A 21,445-nucleotide genomic window follows, 5' to 3' on the forward strand; every position below is an offset into this window, starting at 1 on the left:
CCACTGTGCTACCGTGCTGCCCATTCAGCCAGCAGCATGTGCTGTGCTCCTGTGCAATCCTGGTATTCTCAGGTTGGGTTGATATCCAATCTTGAATTATAAGAGTGGTCTTCCACCATTTAAGATATATTCTTTAATTGGATTTAACTATTTTTCAGCAGTAGCACTATTCTTTCCTTGTTTCCGACCATGTTGGGATACAATTCATAACAAACATTTTGGGAACCTATAGAGATTTAAAGATTAATTTCACCAATTTACACCCCTTACTTGGGAGCTGACCGTGCCTGAACTACATAGTAGAAATTCTGACTTATGGTCAGAGGATCCCTGCCGACCCAGAGTTTTCTGCCCATTATAAGAGCATAAGAACTAGGAACAGGAGTAGGCCACCTGGCCCCTCGAGCGTGCTCCGCCATTCAATGAGATCATGGCTGATCTTTGTGGACTCAGCTCCACTCTCCGGCCTGTACACCATATCCCCGAATCCCTTTATTCTTTAGAAAGGTATCTATCTTTTTCTTAAAAACGTTTAAAGAAGTTGCCTCAACTGCTTCACTGGGCAAGGAATTCCAGAGATTCGCAACCCTTTGGGTGAAGAAGTTCCTCCTAAACTCGGTCTTAAATCTACTTCCCCTTATTTTGAGGCTATGCCCCCTAGTTCTGCTTTCCCCGACCAGTGGAAACAACCTGCCCGCATCTATCCTATCTATTCCCTTCATAATTTTATATGTTTCAATAAGATCCCCCCGCATCCTTCTAAACTCCAATGAGTACAGTCCCAGTCTACTCAACCTCTCGTCATAATCTAATCCCCTCAACTCTGGGATCAACCTAGTGAATCTCCTCTGCACTCCCTCCAGTGCCAATATGTCCTTTCTCAGGTAAGGAGACCAAAACTGAACACAATACTCCAGATGTGGCCTCACCAACACCTTAGACAATTGCAGCATAACCTCCCTAGTCTTGAACTCCATCCCTCTAGCAATGAAAGACAAAACTCGATTAGCCTTCTTAATCACCTGTTGCACCTGCACACCAACTGTTTGCGACTCGTGCACCAGCACACCCAGGTCCCTCTGCACAGCAGCATGTTTTAACATCTTACCGTTTAAATAATAATCCATTCTGCTGTTATTCCTCCCAAAATGGATAGCCTCACTTGGCAACATTGAATTCCATCTGCCAGACCCTAGCCCATTCACCTAACCTATCCAAATCCTTCTGCAGACTTCCGGTATCCTCTGCACTTTTTGCTTTACCACTCATTTTAGTGTCGTCTGCAAACTTTGCCACATTGCACTTGGTCCCCAACTCCAAATCGTCAATGTAAATTGTGAACAACTGTGGGCCCAACACTGATCCTTGAGGGGCCCCACTAGTTACAGGTTGCCAACCAGAGAAACACCCATTTATCCCCGCTCTCTGCTTTCTGTTAGTTAACCAATCCTCTACCCATGCTACCACTTTACTCTCAATGCCATGCATCTTTAGTTTATGCAGCAACCTTTTGTGTGGCACCTTGTCAAAAGCTTTCTGGAAATCCAGATATACCACATCCATTGGCTCCCCATTATCTACTGCACTGGTAACGTCCTCAAAAAATTCTACCAAATTAGTCAGACATGACCTACCCTTTATGAACCCATGCTGCGACGGCCCAATGGGACAATTTCCCATTTCCCCGCTATATGACTAAAATAAAAGTCACTAAACTTGTAATGTAAATCGATTGATTAGCACACCTTATTATGAGATTTATCATGACAAAGAGGAAAATGTCTAAAATACCTTAATTTGAAATATGTCTCATTCCCGAGGCAGGCAATGATAGAAAAAGATTGGAGTCACTTTCAGCTTCCATTTTATTTCAGGAGGATATATGCAAGTAATTTTTTCTTATTCCAGTGTAAGGGTGAGTTCTGGGACCTTAAGAAGTCACCATAATAATTTCAATTTGGAGTATTTTTTTTGCAAACTGAGAAATGCTATCCTCTAAAAGCAAATTCTGACTTGGCACTTAACTGTTTCGCCTCAGCCTTATGAGAGTTTGATTCATATTATCTACACAATGGCGTTTCAGGTGACTGGAGACCCCCGGATGATAGAGGACAGGGCAGGGTGGTACCCTGGCACCCCCAGCCTGGCAGTGCCATGCTGGTGCGCAGATACAGGTCTGGCAGTGCCAGGGTGCCCAGGTGCCAGATTGACACTGCCATGGGGCCTTGCCAAGTGGAGGGGGGTTGGGAAGAGGTTCCCGGATGACCCCCCAAGGTTGGGGGCAAGAGTCACGAGCGGCATGGGAGGGGGGGGGGGGGGTTGGGGAGTGTCTGAAAGCTGGGGACCGGGGGGGGTTGGGCGCAGGGGAGAAGATCAGGGCTGCCTGACAAAATGGCGCCCCAATCTGCGAGCAGCCTATCCTGCTGGAGAACTGCAGCTCGGAGGGGAGAAACTCCCCGAGGTTAAAAAAACGCTGTGGTATTATAGGTATTACGGTACCTGATAGGCTAAAGCACCATTGGTGGAAACTGTATGCTTTCTATTGGTTAGAATGTATGATAGCTCCGCCCCGATAGGTGGGGTATAAGAACCTGTGCCGCCCCAGCAGCCCTCATTCTGTACCTGAGCTGCTGGGGGAAACATCTAGCTTATTAAAGCCTTCAGTTGGACTACAACCTCGCTTTAGTGGTCATTGATCGTGCATCAATTTAATAAGCTAGTTTTTTTTTAAGAAGAAAGGATGGAGCTCCGAATCAAGCCGGAGTGTCTGCAACTTAGCCCCTACGCGGCGAACTCAGCGGCAATCTTTAAGCACTGGCTGGCGTGCTTTAAAGTGTATCTCGGAACGGCCGAAAACACACCCACGGGAGAGCAGAAACTGCACGTCCTGCACTTGAGGGTGAGCCCGGAGATTTACACCCTCATCGAGGAAGCGGAAAACTTCGATGCAGCAATAGAGCTGCTAAAAGGACACTATATTCGCCCGGTAAACCAGGTCTACGCCCGGCACCTTCTTGCAACAAGGCAACAAACCCCTGGGGAATCGCTGGAGGAATTCTACCGTGCACAGTGTTAGGCAGAAGCTGCGGCTGCCCGCATGTTTCAGCGAGCGAACACACGGAACTCTTAGTCCGGGATGTTTTCGTGGCAGGTATGCTATCGTCACAAATCCGCCAGCGCCTGTTAGAAAAGGACACCCTGGGTCTCAGGGAGGCACGGGCCCTTTCAGGCTCCCTGGACGTGGCCTCCAGGAACACCAGCGCTTACGTTCCCGACCGGGTGACAGCCCCCTGGGCAGCGTGGAACCCCTCCGCGACCGACCCCGAGATGTCCCCCATTCCTCCACAGCCCTGCGCTGCAAGGCGGCCTGGCAATCCCATGGGGCCCGCTGCTACTTTTGCGGGCAGGCCAAGCACCCCCGCCAGCGTTGCCCTGCCCGCACATCCACCTGCTAAGGGATGCGGCAAAAAGGGCCATTTCGTGGGGGTATGCCAGGCCCGGGCGGTTGCCGCAGTCTCCGGCGGCGAATGCGGACCGCAACCACTAACCTCTCCATGGGCCCCGTGCGGCCAGCGGTCGCCGCCATCTTCATATTCCAGGGCCACGTGCGCACCCCGGGCGCCGCCATCTTATTCCACAGATGCCACGTTGGAGGGATGGGCGCCGCCATTTTGTGCACCACCAGCCATGTGCGACCAATGGGAGACGCCATCTTGGATGAACCCCAAGGACCCCAGCTCGGCTGATCACGCACTGCCCGAAGAGAACTCTCAACTGCTGCGATTAGCCTCGGTGACTCTGGATCAGTCTCGGCCTCGAACACTCTCAACTGCTACAACGACTGTATTCATCAATGGGCACGAGCCGTCCTGCCTAATCGGCTCTGGGAGCAGGGAGAGCTTCATACACCCTGACACGGTAAGGCAATGTTCTCTCCTCATCCACCCCATTAATCAAAAAATCTCCCTGGCTTCCGGTTCACACACAGTGGAGATAAAGGGGTTTTGTTTAGCAAACCTCACAGTCCAGGGAAGGGAGTCCAAAAATTACCGTCTCTACGTCCTTCCCCACCTCTGCGCGGCTACACTCCTGGGTTTTGACTTCCAGTGTAACCTTCAAAGTCTGACCTTCCAATTCGGCGGCCCTATACCCCCTCTTACTTTCTGCGGCCTCGCGACCCTTAAGGTCGACCCGCCTTCCCTGTTTGCGAACCTCACCCCGGATTGCAAACCTGTCGCCACCAGGAGCAGATGCTACAGTGCCCAGGAACGGATCTTTATTCGGTCAGGGGTCCAAAGGCTACTGAGGGAAGGTGTCATTGAAGCGAGCAACAGCCCCTGGAGAGCTCAAGTAGTGGTGGTAAAGACCGGGGAGAAGCATAGGATGGTCATCGACTACAGTCAGACCATCAACAGGTGTACGCAGCTGGACGCGTACCCTCTCCCCCGCATATCCAACCTGGTAAACAGGATCGTGCATTATAAGGTCTTCTCCACGGTGGATCTCAAGTCCGCCCATCACCAGCTCCCCATCCGCACTAGTGACCGCAAATACACTGCCTTCGAGGCAGATGGGCGGCTCTATTATTTCTTCAGGGTTCCCTTCGGTGTCACCAACGAGGTCTCGTTCTTCCAGTGCGAGATGGACCGAATGGTTGACCGGTACGGTTTACTGGCAACATTCCCGTATCTCGACAATGTCACCATCTGCGGCCATGACCAGCAGGACCACGACACCAACCTCTGAAAATTCCTCCAGACCGCAAAGATCCTTAACCTGACATACAACAAGGATAAATGCGTGTTTAACACCGACCGTCTCGCCATCCTCAGCTACGTAGTGCGAAATGGAGTTATAGGCCCCGACCCTGAACGCATGCACCCCCTTATGGAGTTCCCCCTCCCTCACTGCTCCAAGGCCCTGAAGCGCTGCCTAGGGTTTTTCAGTTACTACGCCCAGTGGGTCCCCAACTATGCGGACAATGCCCATCCCCTGATCCAATCCACAGCTTTTCCCTGTCAATAGAGGCCCACCATGCCTTCAGCCGCATCAAAGCAGACATTGCAAAGGCCACGATGCGCGCCATCGACGAGTCCCTCCCCTTCCAGGTCGAGAGCGATGCGTCCGACGTAGCTCTGGCGGCCACCCTCAACCAAGTGGGCAGACCCGTGGCCTTCTTCTCTCATACCCTCCATGCTTCCGAAATCCGCCACTCCTCAGTAGAAAAGGAGGCCCAAGCCATAGTAGAAGCTGTGCGATATTGGAGGCATTACCTGGCCGGTAGGAGATTCACTCTCCTCACTGACCAACGGTCGGTTGCTTTCATGTTTGATAATGCACAGCGGGGCAAGATAAAAAACGACAAGATCTTGCGGTGGAGGATCGAACGCTCCACCTACAACTACGAGATCTTGTATCGTCCCGGGAAGCTAAACGAGCCTCCAGACGCTCTGTCCCGCGGCACATGTGCCACCGCACAAGTGGACCACCTCCGAGTCCTCCACGAGGACCTCTGCCACCCGGGGGTCACTCGCTTTTTCCATTTTGTCAAGACCCGCAACCTACCCTACTCCATCGAGGAGGTCAGGACAGCCACCAGGGACTGCCAAATCTGTGCAGAGTGCAAAGCGCACCTGATAAAGGCTTCCCGTCCGTTTGAACGCCTCAGCATGGACTTCAAAGGCCCCCTCCCCCCCACCGACCGCAACACGTACTTCCTGAACATGATTGACGATTACTCCCGGTTCCCATTCGCCATCCCCTGCCCGACATGACTGCAACCACCATCATCAAGGCCCTCCATAGTATCTTTGCATTGTTCGGTTTCCCCGCTTACATACACAGTGATAGGGGGTCCTCCTTTATGAGCGACGAACTGCATCAATTCCTGCTCAGCAAGGGCAATCGCCTCGAGCAGGAGGACCAGTTACAACCCCTGGGGTAATGGACATGTAGAGAGGGAGAACGGAACGGTCTGGAAGACCGTCCTACTGGCCCTACGGTCCAGGAACTTACCAGTCTCCCGCTGGCAAGAAGTCCTCCCGGATGCCCTCCACTCCATCCGGTCACTGCTTTGTACGACCACCAATCAGACACCTCACGAAAGTCTCCTGGTCTTCCCCAGGAAGTCCTCCTCGGGACCTCGCTCCCAACCTGGCTGGCAGCACCCAGACCCATCCTGCTCCGAAAACACGTGCGGGCGCACAAGTCGGACCCGTTGGTCGAGAGGGTCCATCTGCTCCATGCTTACCCCCAGTACGCCCACATGGCATACCCCGACGGCCGATAAGATACGGTCTCCCTACGGGACCTGGCGCCTACCGTAACTCCACGCACATTCCAGCCGCCAGTCCCACCCACCAGTGCACCTTACAGGAGGATCGGTCCTTCCGCCGGCCCCGTCTAGGCCCCCACACCCACCGACGCACCCCGCAGGCGCTCCCTTCCCAGGTCAACCGTTTTCCCCACCAGCTCCATCTCGTGGTGCCGAAGCTGCCATGGAGATCGAAGCCACGTTCCCGGAGTCACAGACGCCCGAGCCTCTACCGGAGTCACCACCGAAGCTCCGACGATCACAGAGGACGACTGATTGCTTCCTTTTAAATTGTGAACTGTAAATTTAAAACATCAATTGTAAATAGCTATCAGAATTGTAAATAGTTACAAAATGCTGTACGGAGGTATTACGGTACCTCCATAACTAATTCTATCACGTTGCCATGTTTGTAGTATCAGGCCACCACCCCCGCCAGACTCTTTTTTAACAAGGGGTGAATGTGGTAGTAGAGGTATTACGGTACCTGATAGGCTGGAGCACCATTGGTGGAAACTGTATGCTTTCTATTGGTTAAGATGTATGGTAGCTCCGCCCTGCTAGGCGGGGTATAAGAGCCCGTGCCGCCCCAGCAGCCTTCATTCTGTACCTGAGCTGCTGGAGGAAACATCTCGCTTATTAAAGCCTTCTGTTGGACTACAACCTCGCTTTAGTGGTCATTGACTGTGCATCGAACGCAAAGTGCCATTGAATAGCAGGGTGTTTTTTTGGCACTGCAGGGGGAAACACCCCACTGGACCTACCCTTCAAAGGACTTTAATTGGAATTTGCTGAATCGTGGCCAATATATTTAACATTGATGTGGTTCAAAAGCTGCCATAGTTTCAAAGGGCATCAGAACATTGGTTGTGTGCTTCAAAGAGCAGAGGAAAAAATATCCCTTCAACTGTGCTTTCTACTTGAATCTTGGCCAATCCTCTCCTTATAATTACAACTTGGGAGAAACATATACCTCAGGGGGTGACCGTCAACTCATTGGAAAATATTTTCAGCTGTCTAGCATTCTCTAACCATAGGTGACAGAAAAAGAACAGAAATATTGCACAGCATGGCGGAGATGAGATCAGCCATGATCATATTGAATGGCTGGGCAGGCTCAAGGGGATGAATTGCCTACTCCTGCTCTTCATTCTTATGTTATGTTCCAGGTTAATCATGACATCGAGGTCAATTCATGTTACGCTAATGATGCACTTTCAGAGTATATGGAATTTAGCAGTGAACACCCTTTTCAGTGAAAAGGACCCCATGTATCCAAAGAGTCCTGATTCTGTTGCACCTAACATTTGTGCCAATTTATATTTACAAAAAAGACAAGAGGATTCAAATTATGCTGTGAAAATATACAATTTTATTTCCTTAGCAGCTGCCAGTCAAGACTGCGGAATAATTATCTAACCAGTGCAAATAATCAGAGCAAAATATTAAATCATTTCAGCAACTAGCTTCATCCAGTGGGTGTCTCGATTGTACATTTTGTGATTAAGATTTGCAAACAGCCTTGCTATAATGCCATAACGAGAGACGTTGGACATCTTACAAGTGCCCAACATTTCAGTATGTAATTTGAGGGAGTTGTTCTTAAAAATCAATCAATATTCCTATTTATGAAAGCCATTTAATAATTATTTGGCCAATAATGAATAAAAACAAAGACTTTTAAGATTTAAAAAAAATAAGCCAAAACAAGAGTTCTGAGAATTTATACCAAATTACAGATGGTGACTAATGTCGTTATCACAGGTAACAAAATCAGAAAGGCCTTTTCTGACTGTAACTCTATATCTCCTCAACTGTTTGTATTTTCAGTTACAACACAGTGTAAAACAATTCATGTGTATCATAGATATATCTCATGGGAGCCGCACAGAACACATAAACCAATAAGAAACGGTGACTTTCACAGACCAATAAAAATTTACAGTACTGGAGAAGGACAATTCCACTCTCCATGTTTGTGTGAGCTCGTGGCTAGAGCAGCCCATTCCCATTGCCCAATCTCGCCTCACCATCCTTTAAAACAAAAACAAAATTTAGAATACCCAATTAATTTTTTCCAATTAAGGGGCAATTTAGCGTGGCCAATCCACCTACCTTGCACATCTTCATGTTGTGGGGGTGAAACCCACGCAAACACGAGGAGAATGTGCAAACTCCACAGGGACAGTGACCCAGAGCCGGGATCGAACCTGGGACCTCGGCGCCGTGAGGCAACAGGGCTACCCCACTGTGCCGCCATCTCCTCACAATCCTATGGTATTTTCCCACTTTGGACAAAATGTTCTCTACCTCAACTGCTTTCAGTGGCAAAGCATCCCTCCTTCGAACAACGCCATTAAAAAAAACATTTCTGCTTTCCTCTCTGCTCACTCTTTTAGTCACAGTTTTAAATTCACGATCCCTTCTTTACTGTTTCCTCAACCAGAGAAAAATCATCTTTTTGTGATCCAGACTTTTCTGGATTTTTTAAGCCTCCTTTAAATCCTCTCTAATTCAATGGAAAAATCCAAATATATCAACCACAGATTCTCAACCTTAGTACCAATCTGCTGAATCTATAAGACAAATGCACAGCACTTTTCCATCATCAGTGCCACCTGCTTTCTTTACAGTACCACAACTGTTCTGTTGGGCTGGGCTGTTGGCCAACTGAGTTTAGAGCACACAGCCACAAGAGTTGATACTGTTGAACATAAACATGAAACGTTGTGCCAAATGAGAGATCTCCCCTCCCCGTGTACTCTTTTTCCATTCCTGAGTTACTGTTATGGTTAGGCATAATTAATATAAGATTTGTATTTATTTCAAACTTTTACTGTTAATCCTAATTTAATAATTTCACAAATTATTATTTTTTTAAATTTTATTAATTTACAGGATGTGGGCATTGCTGGTTAGACCAGCGTTTATTGCCCACCCCTAATAGCCCTTCAGAAGGTGGTAGAGAGCTGCGTTCTTGAACCGCTGCACTATCGCAGGTGTAGAAACACCCACTGTGCTGCTAGGGAAGGAATTCCAGGATTTTGCCCCAGCGACAGTGAAAGAACAGCGATATATTTCCAAACTGAGGTGATGGGTGACTTGGAGGGGAACCTCTAGATGGTGAGGTTCCCTGGTTCTGATGGTCTTGTCCTTCTACATGGCTGTGGTCATGGGTTTGGAAGGTGCTGTCCAAGGATCCTTGGAGAGTTACTGCAGTGCATCTTGTAGATGGTACATACAGCTGCCACTGTTCATCAGTGATGGAGGGTTTGAATTATTGTGGAAGGGGGAACAATCAAACAGGCTGCTTCATCCTGGATTGTGTCAAATTTCTTGAGTGTTGCTGATGCTGCACTCATCCAGGCAAGTGGAGAGTTATTATGATAGTTTTCTGGGATACAAACTGAAAGACTAGAATTTTAGGCTGCATGAAAACCTCATGGAATAGCAATGAAGGTAACTTCTTGGAATAGCAATGAAGGAGAGGGTCCTTGAGAGGGCGTAGTGATTTGAAATGGTTCGAATGATGGAGAATGTTACTTACAAGGTTAGGTTGGATAGGCTGGGGTTGAGTGGAAAATTGGTGGGAGTGTACAAGAGCATGACAGTGCTTAGATAAAGCAGACAGGAAAAGCTCTTCCCTGATTTTACAACAACCAGGAGACACAGATTTAGGACTTTAGGCAAGAGATTCAGGGGGAATTTTAAAGAACTTTTAACTCAATGAGTGACAATGACTTGGATCTCACTGCCCATGAGTGTGTTGATGCAGAATGAATCAATCATTTCAAAAGGAAATGCAGGTGGACACTTGAAGGGATTAAGCTTGCAGGTCCACAGGGACGGAGCAGGGTGAGGGATTGAATGGGTCACTCCATGGGGAGCTGGCATGAAATTGATGGACTGAATGGTTGCTTTCTGTTCTGTAAATGACAATAAATCATCTGAAGTAAATGTATTATAGCTTATGAATCTACGCTATGTCCTTGAAATATGCAAAGACCATATAAAAGGTCACGGCTGTTTAACTGTGTACACTAGGAAGAGTAACAATGGACAGGCTGCTGTCGAAGCTGACAGGAGGAAGGTGCAATGGAAAAGCCCGGTGGTATCTCTGGTTCACCTGATTATGACTGAGTGATAGACTGACTTTCATCTCACAAAATATAGCGGGTACAACAACCCAGGGAAATCCGGTGCATGTAGATTACGTCTGCTGGTGTGAACTAATAGAAAGCTTTGGTCTAGCAGTGCCCAGTCTTGGCAAGATTCTGCCATGACACCGAGTACAAACATGTGTCCATCCATGGACCGTTAGTTTGAGATGTATGTAACATTGTTGGATGCTGCCAAGTGAAGGTGACATGCCTCTCAATATCTCCCACCTCTCCACAGGGATGGAGGGAGGAATAATTGGAGAAAATGATCTCTCATTGCCAAATTGCAACAGTTGGGTGGTAATAAATGAAAGAAAATTATTGAAACATTTTCTCGACAATTTGAGCAGTATTGAGGGATATGATATTTCCTTGGCAACGAGACTAATCAGGTGGACAGCAATGGCCCTTTCCGTTGTTGTACATTGATACTTGTAGCTGCAGCACTGGCAGAGTCCTGGTCACCAGGATGTAAAGAGATAATCAGAAATAGGAGGAGAACATTTTTCAGACGTCAAACACAATGCAGGATATCATTTCAGTTAATAGTTCACTGGCCAGAGCAGTAAGGTACTCAAGGAGAGTGATCAATTTAATTTCCTTCCAGTTATGATTGATGTCACTGGACCTGTAGATGGATGCAGCCCTGGATCAGCTGATTATTCTTTATGAACCACTTGAGAGATGCCAGGTATGGCTGAAAATTGAAGCTGTTTCCAGTGCACCCCCACCATAGCTTGAGCAGAAAGGCAACCAAATTAGGCCAGGACCGATATATGCTAAGTCTTGATCTTCAATCAAGTCAATGCTGCAGTTTTCTGAGCTAATCTATCCCCTTTGGTGCTGTCTCTTTCTTTTCTGGTGCGCAGCTGCAGTGCCACCGTGTCGTTCACCAGAAAACCCAGCTGTAACGTGGCTGAGAGTGGAAGCTGGGCTGGAGTAATTGTAAGGATGTGTTTTCAGGCAAAAGTCTGGGGGAAATGGGGGTACTGATTTACGAAAATCTACTATATTTTCATGCCCAGCTCCATTATTCCTTAAATATTCTTCAGTGTATTCAAAGAATAATACCAGTTACTATCAGTGCCTGTAATGGCCAACAATTGAGGGTATTTGGTGATATAATTTAACACCTTAAGAATCACTAGACATTTTTTAGCCAAACATACCGGGTACAACATTCAGTGATCAGTAATCAATTCTGATCAGCAATCAATGTAATCAACACTATTTAAATAACATGAAGTGAAACAACAGCAAAAGTTTATGTTAAGTAGAGAAAACTTAGTAACATTTTATATCAACCACTGCATATGGTTACTGTTGAATATGGATATTTGAAAAACTGAATAAAGTTTTAGTTTAGGCTGAATGAGTTCTTTCTTGCGATGGAACAAAAAAAATGATTGTTAAAACACTAAAATGGGATACAATATGTGTATCTACAATGACTTGTAGTAAAGTTGAATGCAACCCCATGTCTACCTTTTACTCAAGATCTTCCGTACTTCTGCCATAGATCTACCAGAACATTTCAGCTGAAATCAAGCAAAATTTATAACAAGGGACAGAATTTATAATTCCCCAGATCATGCCTTTTGAATCTCCTGAAGCAACCATTCAATACCCCAGAAGGCATCTCTTGGGCTGACCCTAACTTACGCTTCCTTTTCGGTTCCTTGAGTGTTAATTTCAAAATCTTTCAGTCTGATTAGTTTAGAGATGTACAATTGTTTGCCCTGTATGCTCAGGTCACAGATGCCCAGCTCCCCTCACTACAACATTTTCAGCTCGTACTTTCAGAAACTTGCCATGCAAAAAATTAAAAAATATAAATGAGCAAAGGTAAGTCGAACTGATGGCAGAGAGTTGGATGTTCTGCTACAGCAAATTATGATGCACTATCTACAAATCCACCTACAGTTATTAAACAGAACACCAGGGGGCACAATTTAATCATGCTCATGTTATTTTTCTGATGCTGTTCGAAAGAATAAAAATATCTTCTTCCCCTTCACTAGCCTTTGTGCTTAATATGAACATTTATATTTCAGATACAGGATTATATACCGATAGATATTTAGTTTTGTATCTACTGATAAATTCTACATTTTTCAATTATTTTTGATCAGTTGTCATTAACCTTCTGGAAAACAAGATGGGACAACCATCTCAAACTTGAATGTTTTGTCCTTGAGATTTGTTTTCTCAGTTCCATAAGGGGTCAGGATGGCACCCATTCATTCTACAAGAACAAGATCTGCTCCCATGTTGTGGGCTGTAGCCATACTTTTTCTTGCTCTTCTAGTAAAATAGTAGACAAATAACATTTTCATATAAGAGGCATCAACATATTACTAAGAAATCACAGAATTCGAACCCATAAATTACACACACTGTTTAATTTTCACTTTTCTGCCTAATTTTATCTGCAATATATTCAATTTATATTTGTCAGCTTTTTAAAAATAAAATTTACAAAGGTACTATGGGATATAGCAGGCTATCCATTTGATGACAAGTCTTCCCTTAGGCATTCTGTGAAGAACATTGGGACTTCTTTTTAAATTCTAAAAGAGCCATAAAAGAAGATCATTGGTTTTTTTTCATGTTATTTACTTTTTGTTTCAAAGTAATATTAGCTCTCAGAGTTGCTTTCACTCAAGCAATGAAAGTTCAGAAGTAAGGCTGAAATGTTAAAAACAAATGGGAAGCTTTCACACTAGAAATTATCCCTTCAACATTTCTGCTGAATGCAGAGATGAAATACAATACTAAAATGCCTTGAAATGAAACAGGAACATCCTTCAAAAGCATAACTGAATATTTTGGCTTTGTATGCCTTAGAAATAGCTGTCATATCTGATTCATTTTAGACCGATCTGGCTTTCAGACGCAATTAAGGTACCGTCAAAAAAAAAAAATTAACATACCGTCAAAAAAAAACTAACATTCTGATTGACTGTGCTAAGGATTTTAAAAAAAAAGATCCAATCAGTTATCGGCAGAGTTTAAAGCCTGCTTGCTTAAAAGCTGAATGAAGCCTTTGAGGTCAGAATGGACTGGGGTGACCAATCAGCTCCATGCCAGCCTATAATTACTTCATTATAATCATGACTTAAAAGTTGAGAGTTCAGAACTCCAAACTCAACAGTCAACTTAAGCTTTGGAAAAACAAATGGAATCAACATGGCTGTGGGTATTTTTAGAATTTGCGACACTTTTCAGATTTGAGACGTGCTACATTAATTTGGTTCCTTGAACATTCCCCACGAACTAGTGGTGTTTTTGACATTAAAATGTACATGTAAAGGCTGGCTGAAATTTTAACATAAGGCAATAAAGCTCCAAGCAGTTTCTTTCAAGAATGAGTCAGTCATCATTCATTAATTTAGGGGAGGGAGGGGGGTGGAAACAGATCACACTAGAATCTATGATCAGCGCTCAATTAGACAATTGCCATGTTATTTACAAGCATTAAACCAACTAAAACTGACAATTGAAATATTATAGTGCCAGCGAATGGGTTTAGATTTAATAATCAAGGCAATCTTGTGATAGGAGAACCATTTTGTGTCATTAGCATTGATACTCAATAACTCATTGATCTAGGATCTTGAAAGTCGTCTCGCCACATCTGCATAGGCAGATTCAATTTCACTGTCTGCCGCACATGTATTGGTGAACTCATCCCGTGCATAGGCATTCTTCAGGTATCGCCAGACTCCAGTCATTTCTGCTGGGAACTCAAAGTTCCGATACTTCATTGCTACAACCTGATAAACAAGGAAAAATATGTGTCAGCCAAAAGATTCCTCTTCTATCCTGCTTTCATGGACATTCACTGTGGCTGCAACAACTCCCCCTTCTGGCTGGTTTTCAATAGAGAAATTCACCTCATCACCTCACTAGCCAAAATTCTGTAACTATCCCAGAGTGTTTTGTTAGTTGCATGAGTGAACATTGCAGAAATGTCTATTTTTAAAAATAAATACTATTCCTCAATGTTTTACAATGTGCAGGACCTGTTTGGTGCATTTCCTAATTTATGGACTGTACAGTTCCAGTTTATTCCTTAATTAAGGATAGAAATGTCAGTGTTTGCTGCCTCCATTTCCCTAGTAATGGAAATTGCAGGGGTCCTAGCCCAGAGAGAGTGGAGATGTGTTGTTCTGTGATTTACTCTTTCTGAAGCTCAGATGCCCATGGTTTAAAAAATATCTAGGATCAAGCAAAGAAGATTAGAGGAGTGAAATTGGAATATGTCAGCAGCACAAAATGGGCCCATAGTAGCTAAATTTTCACTGCGCCTAAACTGCTTTCCATTATAATTCGCAGAATGATAACTTGAACTCATTCTGGAGGCTTGTATGTTCTAGTTCACCGTTCCTTTTACATGGTCTGATATTCAAAATCTTGACAATATTTTCCAAGTGAATTCTAAATACAAACTGGTAAAAAATTGCCTTCCAATATGCTCCAGTCCCGTTTTATGCTGCTGGAAAGCATCAATTCAGCCTCTAGATCTTGTGCGCTCTGATCTCTGGTAATGTGTTACAACAGTTCTAAATAAAGTAGTTTAGTGTTGTGCATTCATCAGCACTGGGCTATTTGATATAACCCCATGAACTGAACTAAACTGCTTTATTTAGGATTAAATAGGCAGCCCCTGTGTTTCGCAATAGACAGCCAAATAGGATAGCAGATAATTTTACTAGCGAAGTGGAAAATCAAATAACAATACAGGCCAGTTAAGAGCAGAAAAAGAAACTGGAAAATTTCTCCCCAACACTCAAAAACTAAGAGCAAGAGAAGATTTAAAAAAGAAGTATATTAAGGTTATCAGTTACCTTCACAATATGAAGCTTGGGCAGAAGGTTGCAATCAGCCAATGTTAGCTCATCGCCATCAATGAATTTGCGATTGGATACATTGACATCATCAACACAGTCAGCATCAATCTCTTCGGGCAATGGACTGTTCAGGTATCCATCCAGTACCTTCAGGGCTTTGATCAGACTCCTTGCCAGACCTGAAATTGACAGCAAGTTCTACTTTTAGGTTATCAGCTAATGTTACCTGACTTTTCCTTTATCTCATATGGTAACATTGAATGAGAACATATTTCGGGCATCCTTCTGGATTTGGTCAACTGGGGCCGATGCTCAGTAGAAAACAAAAGTACTCAGCCCTCAAGCAAGCTTTTATTTTTTAATGTTATGTTTTTTGATGACTCTGTGCTCAGCAAAGTGAAGAATTTCAATTGAAGGTCTTGTTTTTATTATCCATATGATGTGGGCAATGCAACCAGCACTTATTGCCCATCCGTAATAGCCATTGAGAAGATGGTGTGAGCCATTTTGCTGAGTATAACAGAATGGCTTGCTAGGCAAGTTTAGAGAACAGCTAGAGAGTCAAAAGCATTGTTGCATTGCTGGAGTTGCATGTAAGCTGGACCAGACCAGCTCAGTCAGGAGATTTCTATCCCTAAAGGACATTAGTGAATCAGATTGTTTTGTTGTAAAAACCTATCGCAATTTGTGATATTAGATTTTGATTCCATATTTTATTTTATTAATTTAAATTCTCCTGCTGCCAAGGTTGGATTCAAGTATCTGGATCATTTCAAGAACAGAGAACGCCAGAAAAACTCAACAAGTCTGCTAACATCTAGGGGTCATTATCTTGGGCCTCAGATGACGATTACAGTAACATAATCTATCCTATGACTAATTCTTTTGCGGGGATTATACACTATAGACCTGGAGAACCTATGTCAACATAAGACTGCAAATGATCCTTCCACCCATCCCCAATCACCGTGTGTTAAATGTATTGACCGCAAACTACCACAGAGCACTAACATATGGCAATGTGACATATCCAAGACCCATAAGAATTAAACCAGCAAAAATTAAGTATCTTCTAAAATAAGCAAATGGACATCACCAATGGGAAGTCCACCTAGATTCAGTGTTGCAATTCCAACCACAGTTACCATCGCGCCCCTCTTTGCACCAATAATTTTAAAGATTGCTTAAACTGAAGCCTTTTGTTAAAAAAAATGAATTACTCATCTAAAAACAATAGAGTATTACTTTTCACTTTGCCAGCCAAATAGCCACATTTAAGATTTGGCATCTATTGTAAATGAAATTCAGATAGTGTATCAGGGGCAGCCAATCCATGACCTCCCATTTTGTGTCCCTGCCAAAGCTGTATTTCACTGACTGAACACAGCTCAGCAATCTTATATTTATTAACCCTTGGTGAAAGAAGTTATATAAGGAAGCCATCATGATTTTTATGTCTTTTCTTTTCCAATATCCCCACTCCACTGTATTAAAGCTATCTGTATGAATTACTGGGATCTGTGAGTAGTTTATTGACTGACACACAATACACCAATGTAACCTAGATAACTGCAATGACTCCACCCCCTCTGACCTCACATGGAAGCACTCAATATACTGATTGTCAGGGAGATGATTTTATTGAAACATCGAGGAATCTCATGGGGCTTGACAGGATGGACACAGGTCATTTCCCTTGGCTGGGGAATCTAGAACACCAGGGTGCAGTCTTAGGATAAGGGGCCAATCCTGTAGGACTGAGATGAGGAGAAATGTCTTGACACAAAGAGTTGTGAATCTTTGAAACGTTCAATTCCAGAGGATTGTGAACCCTTCATCATTAAGTATATTCAAGGGTGACATTGATCATCTCTCAGGGAATCCTGATCATACTGAGTGGTGGAGAAGGCTTGAGGGGCTGTTTACTTTACTCCTGCTTATATTCTTCGTATTTCATCTCATACAGACTTATAAACCGTACAACAATTACCATTATTATTAATTAACATTAGATGTGCAAGATCACCACAACAGCTCCGAAAAATGTTCCTAATGGACTGTCAGAAGGGACACCCTAATTTGCTTTATTCTTTGTGGCACCTGTGAAAGCAAATACAATTTCCATTCCACATTCTATTAAGTGGCGTTGTTAAGAAAATTAGTGGCAAGCAATCTGACCTGAATCTCACCATTTCCCCATGTCATCAGTGGCATTAGTACAACTGAATTCCACACTATCAGCCTCCTGCGGGTTACCAATGGCTGGTCCAGTTCAGTTTCTGGTCTCATAAATACTGTGGCTACAAGGATAGATCACAGCCAGTAATTTTGCAGTAATGAGTAACTCGCTTCCTGACTCCCGAAAGCCTGTCTACAAGGCAAACGTCAGGAGTGTGATGGTACACTCTCCACTTGTCTGGATGAGTGCAGCTCCAACAACACTCCACAAGCTTGGTACCATTCAAGACAAAAGCCGCTTGATTGGCACACCACCCACCACCTTAAACATTCACTGCTTCCACCATCAGAGTACGGTGCCAGCAATGTGCATCGTCTACAAGATGCACTGCAGCAACTCACCAAGTCTCCTTCGCCAGTGCCTACCAATCCCATGAGTTCTACCATCTAAAATCCCAAGGGCAGCAGATGCATGGAAACATCACCAGATGCAAGTTTACTTGTCCGGCCAGTTGAGTCGGTAGAGCATGAGACTCTATCTATGTACTTCCAAGTCACTCATCATCCTTACTTGGAAAAATATCAAGTCTTTCACTGACATTGGGTCAAAATCCTGTAACTCCCTCCCTAACTGCACTGTGGGTGTACCCACAGGGACAGCAGCAGTTTCGGGATGGGCAATAAATGCTGGCCTAGCCAGCAACATCCATATTCTGGACAGGATTCCTGTTTGGGGGGTATGTTGTCGCACCTCTGATAAATTGCCTCTGATTTGAGCTTGCACTGGGAGCAGGAATCTGATGTGATTCACTATCCTTTGCCATGCAAATGTATACATGGTGGAGATTGCAAGGAATCCCCTCGCAAATCCTGCGATTGGGACGCCATTTTGAGTGGGTAGCCTAATGATGAGGTCCGGCGACTAGTTCCCCTACCCCACAATGCAATTCCGCCCCCCCATCACATGATGTGCTGGGTCATCCCCTCCCCCCCTCACAGTATGAGTGACCCGACACCCCCCCCCCGCATGACTCCCCACCAGAAACCCCCAAAAGAGAGATCCCCACCAGTGAACCCCCAATTACAGAGACCCCCCCAACAGGGACATCCATGAGAGACCCCAACAGAAACCCTCTCCATTACCAGAAACCCCCAGAAGAGAGACCCCAATAGAGACCCCCTGATTACAGACCCTCAGCAGACAACCCCATTAGACACCCCCACCGGAGACCTCCATTACAGAAACCCCCACCAGAGACCCCCTCATTACAGAGACCCCCTCATTACAGAGACCCCACATAAGAGACCCTCGCATAAGAGACCCTCCCATAAGAGACCCTCCCATTACAGAGACCCCTCCATTACAGAGACCCCCCCATTACAGAGACACCCCCATTACAGAGACACCCCCATTACAGAGACACCCCCATTACAGACACCCCCAATTTAGAGACTCCCACCAGAAAACCATCATTACACAGACCTCCACCAATAATCCCCATTACAGGGACCCCTACCAGAGGCACCCCCATTACGGAGACTCGTCTGGAAGCTAGACAGCAGTCCAGACAGAGATAGGGAAGGCATCACTGCTTTAAAATTCACCTGTACCCCTACACCTGCTGGTTCAAGCAGAGAAAGCAGCACTTGTAAATTCCTAGAAAGTGAAAATCGTATCAGCTGGGTTTAAACCCTCTCAGATCTGCAAGTCTTTCATTCACATCAGTGGGAAATTGCTTACACTAGGCGGTGAGTGTTTAATTTCATTTCCCTTTGCGCCTCCATGGATCTCAAGTACCCTGCTGTGTAACTAACATCAATGTTTATAAACGTACAGCTATGATTGACAGCCCTTGGGCCACATCAAAAGCAGTTACGTTCTGTAGCCATCTGACATGGCCACTTCCAACTAAGCACAGAGCAACTCGCAAAGACTGATGGGTAAAACGGACACGTCAAGAGTCAGGCAGGTTCTGAGCCTGAAATGCATATTCATCAGCAAAGTCCAGACGGTATCGAAACCCCGTCCCATTAGCATGTTAATCAGGCCGATTAGCAGGTCATGGCCCATCGTCCCCAAAACAAAGGACTGGTGCTCCAGCTACCGGGACAGTTCCAGACATTTTGGCGCTACTCCCTGTCCAAGGGAAACACAAACAACAGGGACAATGACCGCTTGAGACACACCCAGTCATCCAGATCCCTGCCCACTTATTGGCTAAGGAATCGAACGGAGTGATCAGGGATCACCCAATTAGTAAGGCCCAAATCGAAGGACCGCCCAAAAGAGCGCGAAAGCCCCCAAGTATAAATGAAGAGTTCGCCATATGCTCGCTCTCTTTTGGCCTTGGTACCCCGGTCACGGCCATTGCCAACTGCAGCAACACCAGAAGTAAGTTCGAGTTCAACGCCCACTACCAGAACGACGAGCCCAGCCGAGCAGCAGTTACCACTTCGAACCCAAGAGATCCTGAATTGAACAGCGGCCACTGTTTCCTGACCTAAGCCGGGTGCCCAAAGTTAAGTACAGGTTGTCTTAGTAATAGGTGCAGTTAACTAGTAGTGTTTATGTTGCATGATTGATTGTCTGTAAATAAAGTACCCTTGACCTTGAACTAACTAACTGGTGTTTGGCTCTTTGATCGATAGCCGGTTGAAACTTGTGGTGGTATCATTTGATACCTGGCGACTCTAAGCATTCGGACATAGACAATATAGAAAGGCGGCAAATTCACTGATTGCCCTAATTGAAACAGAGCCAGAGTAAAGAGCATAGTAAAGAGAAATAGGCAACAGTTCTTTCTGCAGAGAAAAAGAGGAAATGCCTTTGATGTGGTCCAAGCGCTGTCAATCATAGCTAGATGTTTATAAACAATGCGGTACTTGAAATCCATTATTTCATGGCTGCAATGTGTGCGTGGTGAGTGGAGTGTTTAAAAGCAACTCCAGCTTGTCAGGCTCTTTAGCGCTAATTCCAGCCCAGCGGTTTCACCACCCTATGGGTCGGGAATTGCTTCCAATTCATGTTGGCAGAGTACTGGCCTATTTGCATGTCCTGAATCACACGCTATTCAGTTCCGGCGGAAACACTTACGGATGGATTCTCTATACTTGAGACTAAATGTTGATGCCAGGGCAGGATTCGTGGACTTTCACGGCAGCAAAACAGTGCCGAACCTGGACCGATGCAGCGACTGTTGAGGAGCTAGCACTGGTGCCACGTGGAACACAATTGATTCCAATGAGAAACGGTGCTGGATGCGCCGGGTCCATGATAGACACTCAGGAGGCTGACAAGCTGCAGCCGCATATACACATTACAATCCCCATATACACTCATCCCAACCAACAAAATGGCACTGGTTGTGCTGAAGCACGCCCATCCCATCGATTGGTCAGCTTGTGCCAGAGGGGACCTAGGGGGGTGGCCTGGGTAGACACCCACATGACCTGTGGCCCTAAGTTCACAGTGGGCAGTCAGCGATGTGTGCAGCTGCATGGCTGCCTTGCCGGCTGCGGCAATGATGCGCAAGGGGCTGTTTGACACTGGGCTAAATCGCTGGCTTTGAAAGCAGAGCAAGGCAGGCCAGCAGCACGGTTCGATTCCCGTAACAGCTTCCCCGAACAGGCGCCGGAATGTGGCGACTAGGGGTTTTTCACATTAACTTCATTTGAAGCCTACTTGTGACAATAGGCGATTTCCATTTTCATTTTCAGTGCCCGTCCACCCCTACAGCCCACCTCCTGGCCACACCATGCTACTCCCCCTGGCCCTGACAGAAGCCCCCGGCTAGCGGCACAACTGTCAGCAAATGATGGCGATGTTGGACACTTTCCATACCCCCTCTCTCACCCTCTTCAGCCATGATGCCGGTTTCACGATTTTTAAAAGCACAATTGAAGTGAACTGCACCATCTAAAATTCAGCCCATCGGAGGTGT

General features: G+C 45.4%; 1 protein-coding gene across 3 annotated transcripts in view; it reads right to left on the minus strand.

Annotated features, from left to right (window-relative positions):
• Window positions 1–7,662: 7,662 nt before the first annotated feature.
• LOC140410683 (chloride intracellular channel protein 5-like) overlaps window positions 7,663–21,445 on the minus strand; it is a 211,692-nt gene continuing 197,909 nt past the window's right edge. For all 3 annotated transcript variants that reach the window (XM_072499083.1, XM_072499085.1, XM_072499084.1), the window contains exons 5-6: window positions 15,324–15,505; window positions 7,663–14,249 (exon numbers count right to left, since the gene is read on the minus strand). In XM_072499083.1, the coding sequence (XP_072355184.1) occupies window positions 14,082–14,249; window positions 15,324–15,505 (350 nt within the window). In that variant the 3' untranslated portion in view covers window positions 7,663–14,081. The remainder of the gene's footprint in view (window positions 14,250–15,323; window positions 15,506–21,445) is intronic.

The sequence above is a fragment of the Scyliorhinus torazame genome, chromosome 4, assembly GCF_047496885.1.
Source record: "Scyliorhinus torazame isolate Kashiwa2021f chromosome 4, sScyTor2.1, whole genome shotgun sequence".
NCBI lineage: Eukaryota > Metazoa > Chordata > Chondrichthyes > Carcharhiniformes > Scyliorhinidae > Scyliorhinus > Scyliorhinus torazame.